General features: G+C 43.7%; 1 protein-coding gene across 1 annotated transcript; it reads left to right on the plus strand.

The window, feature by feature from the left end:
- The first annotated feature begins 1,332 nt into the window (after positions 1-1,332).
- LOC110882957 lies at positions 1,333-3,063 on the plus strand. Its single transcript, XM_022130835.1, has 2 exons — positions 1,333-1,371; positions 2,170-3,063. Exons 1-2 carry the CDS (start codon positions 1,333-1,335, stop codon positions 3,061-3,063), a joined length of 933 nt encoding a protein of 310 aa, XP_021986527.1.
- The last annotated feature ends 609 nt before the right edge of the window (positions 3,064-3,672 follow it).

The raw sequence follows: 3,672 nt of genomic DNA on the forward strand, positions 1-3,672 counted from the left end.
GCATCACTGCGTAGCGGAGTTTGACTGGCGTAAGACGAGTTTACTCATGCGCGGATCTTTTCTGGTGAACACCCGGATAGAGCTTGCTCCGTACGCGTAGTAGCAGCCTATTTTGAAGTGTGCAGATGGCGGAATGCGTGTCTGACATGCACGGTGAAGCTATCCCGGTGAATGCATGGTGCGCCCATGCGCGGCCTAGCTTTCTAATCATGTCAGTAAATGTAAATGGTTGCTCATATGTGTTAGTTAAAATAGTATATGTTCATGTGTATGTTTAAAAGCCATGCACCAACTCTTATAATATGCAACAATGTGTTTTGAGACATTTATGCAAAATATGGTAAACTGTGGTGCAAATTTTAAAAAGAAAACTTGTGAACTCATAAAGGAGTTCAGACATGTTTCTTTTAATGACACAAAAAATTAAAAAATTTTTATATCCTGCTTCAGAATCGGCAATTTTGACGGGTAATCGATATATTCCAGTATAATACATTATGGCGGATAAGGAATGCATGTATGGAGTTTGTCCATAGAGGCGGGGCGTACTCGCGTGGCGGTGGAGTATGCGCGCGGCGACGAAGCGTGTCCGACAAGTGGGTATGCCCGCGCGACGGCAGAGTGTGCCCGGCAAGCGAGGAGGGCTCGCGCGGTGCCGGAGTTCGATCAGCAGGCGGAGTGCACTCGCGCGTCAGCGGGGATCCTGGTGACATGAACCAGTTGCGCAGCGCGGGTGTTGGAAGTGTGAAATAGGCAGCGCGAAGGCAGGAAAAACCTTAATAATGTTGTATCAAATGGTTCGCCACCCGGCGCGGGTATCGGCGGTATGAAGCAGGTTGCACGAAGGCAAGAATGCTCTAATAGTGCTTCATGATGGTGACGAGCTGTAGGTGGCGGAAAAAGATAGCGGCGCGCTGTGATGGAGACTGATCGACGACACGTTTCAAAGGTGCAGTAACGGCGTAACCCAACATGGTTCCCCGTCGGAGATAGGCGGAGCATGAGGGCATCCCACCGGAGATAGCGGAGCATGATGGCATCCCGCCGGAGATGACAAGTGGTTGACACACGGGACTGCGTGGGAGAGTTGTCCGCCACGCCGTGTGGCGAAGGCATGTCCCGCCGCACACAGTCGAAGCGAAGTGGCGGAGCTGTGTCCGCGCACAGCATGAGAAGTGTCTGCCATTGATGGCGGGTGGTTGACGTGCGCAACGCGATAGGGAGTTGCCTCTTGTAGGTGCTAGTGATGGAAGCGTAGTGATACGATCCGACCCGGGTGGGCAACCCGACCCGTGAAGCATAGTAGTCGTCACTTCAGTAGGTTGAACAAAGATGGAGGGTAACCTGTCTTGTCAAGTATACCTTACCAAGGTATATAAACACTTTATAATATTGTACAAAATTATTCATCAAATATATGTTTGGTTTGGTGCTCCGAAGGAAGTGACGATTTTACAATTTGTTTTACTTTCTCACCTTTTATGTTTCTTTGCAGAAGCCATTAACATAGGAAAGAAACATTTAATGCCTTCATGGTAACTTGCTTTTGACAGAAACTCTTATAAAGAAAGAAAAGTAAATAACTTACATGATCACATGCATAAATAACGGCTAATCTCGTCAATCGAAGCATGAGAAACCGCATAATATGGATGAGAGGACCTTGTATAATAACAGGTCTCCCCCTCGATTCGTGTGTGGATCTGGTTAAAAAACACAGATCTAGAGATTCTTGACGGGGCCAAATAACAAGATGTGGTTTGTTTTGGGTCCTACGGATGGCGCCAATGAAGAAGCATGGACCTGAGCGGGTCGGTACTTCTGCGGTGATGGATACGAACATGGCCACACCTCGTCATCTCTGCCCGAATCCTAGACCTGCAAACAAGAAAAGAGAAACGTGGGCAGTGTAGAGACGGCCGGTAGAGGAAGAATCCCCTATTTCCAGCTACAAAAGTGTGTTGCCCTATATCTCATGCCCTAATAAGAAGGTGGAGACCTCCTTATATAGGAGATATGGGAAAACCCTAACCTCAATGGGCCAGGCCCAGTTAGGGGTTGTCTCTACGAGCCCACAGCCTAGTGTAGTTCTACTGTTGATAATATATATAAATGTGCTTAGAAGTTCTACTGTTGATTTTTTTCGTTTTTTGTTGTTGCTTGTTCTAGAAAAGGGAAGGAACTAAACGAAAAGATGCGGAAGGTAATGGTGGCAGTGCTGCCATAGCCCCGAAAGAGGCGGCACCCTCACAGGCGGATGCAAGGGAAACAGAAGGCGAACTTGTACACTTTGATGGTACAGAAATTTCTTTTTCATCACACTTTGAAGCTGATGATTCAGAAGAAGATAACTATCATGTAGTGGATTATATTGATACACCATTTCCCACAGTAGAGGGTTTGCTGATTACTGGTGAACCTTACCCAGGTAACGAAATTCATGTTAGTGGGTACTCAAGAAACGGAACAACTACTTGTAGGTTTGAGTGGGTTCGTTATTTGCAAGACGGGTCAGTGAAACACATAGAAGTGGCAAAAGGCCCCATGTATATCGTTTCAGCAGATGATTTAGATAACTATCTTGCTGTAGTAGTGCGGTCACTTGATGATAGACGACGAGAGGGCGAGTTCATGAAATGCTTTGCGAATGACAACAAAAAGATCACCTGTCATCCTGATATGCTTCGTGAAATCGAAAAATCAGTAAGTGTAGGTCATGCAAGTGTTAATTTGTTTGTTTTGAGAGGGTATCCTGACGCTTGGGAACCAGCAATCTTGGAAATCAATAAGAGTGGTTATAGCATTAAGCTTAATGGACCCAACAATGGCGTTGTAGTAGCTGATAAGTATACGCCAACAACCATTATTAATTTGTCAGCAGAAGAACCGTTACAGTTCTCTATTCTTGGACCCAAGGGCGTTGAGCGATATTTATGTGTAGATCATAATTCAACTGGCATTAGCTGTTCAAGAGATACAATCGTCCTAACGATGAGATGGTTTGTCAAACGAGCTGTTGATAAAAAGCTAGGGAAGCTGAAGAGAAGAGGTCGGTTTTTCTAAGTAAGTTTTATGTTGTATATTAGTACATAGGTTCTTGTAGTATTTGTTTAATTGTTTTTGCTTACATTGGTTGATAATGAAATCGTATATTGTCATGAACATTGCTAGACATCAACGACTCGAATTCAAGAGTTTAGAAAGTTGTTATTAAGGATGAAATGAATCTTATTGAAAGTGTCCATCAAGTAAAAGGCACAATGATGCAGTCATAAAATGAGGTCTGTCAGCTGTGTCTTCCAAATGGGTTTAAGAACCATTTTTATAATCTTTATCCAGCCAAGCAATAGCTTCATACACTGCTGTAATGTTGACAATGTTGCATTATAATGACACCATTGGGTGCTAAATTATTTGAGGGCTGAACAATATGTAGACGTACTCAACTTATCAAACGAGAACGTGTGAATACCAACATCTACAATGTAATGTTGACAAAGTATATATTGTTAGGGAAACATGTCAATGTGAAGGTATGCGAGTGGTTGTGAGGGAAAATCGCAAAAATAGTCACGTTGACTCGCTTTTTTTTACAAAATAATCATTGGCTTTTAAAACAATTTATAAATAGACATTCAAAACCAACCAATCTAGCAATGCCAAATAAGCATC

Source organism: Helianthus annuus, chromosome 10 (assembly GCF_002127325.2).
Source record: "Helianthus annuus cultivar XRQ/B chromosome 10, HanXRQr2.0-SUNRISE, whole genome shotgun sequence".
NCBI lineage: Eukaryota > Viridiplantae > Streptophyta > Magnoliopsida > Asterales > Asteraceae > Helianthus > Helianthus annuus.

Excerpts from the sequence above, each read along its gene's own strand:
- LOC110882957 (XM_022130835.1), top strand. The coding sequence starts at position 1,333 with ATGGAGGGTAACCTGTCTTGTCAAGTATACCTTACCAAG. Across the intron at positions 1,372-2,169 it reads GTCAAGTATACCTTACCAAG|AAAAGGGAAGGAACTAAACG; the intron begins GTATATAAACAC and ends TGCTTGTTCTAG.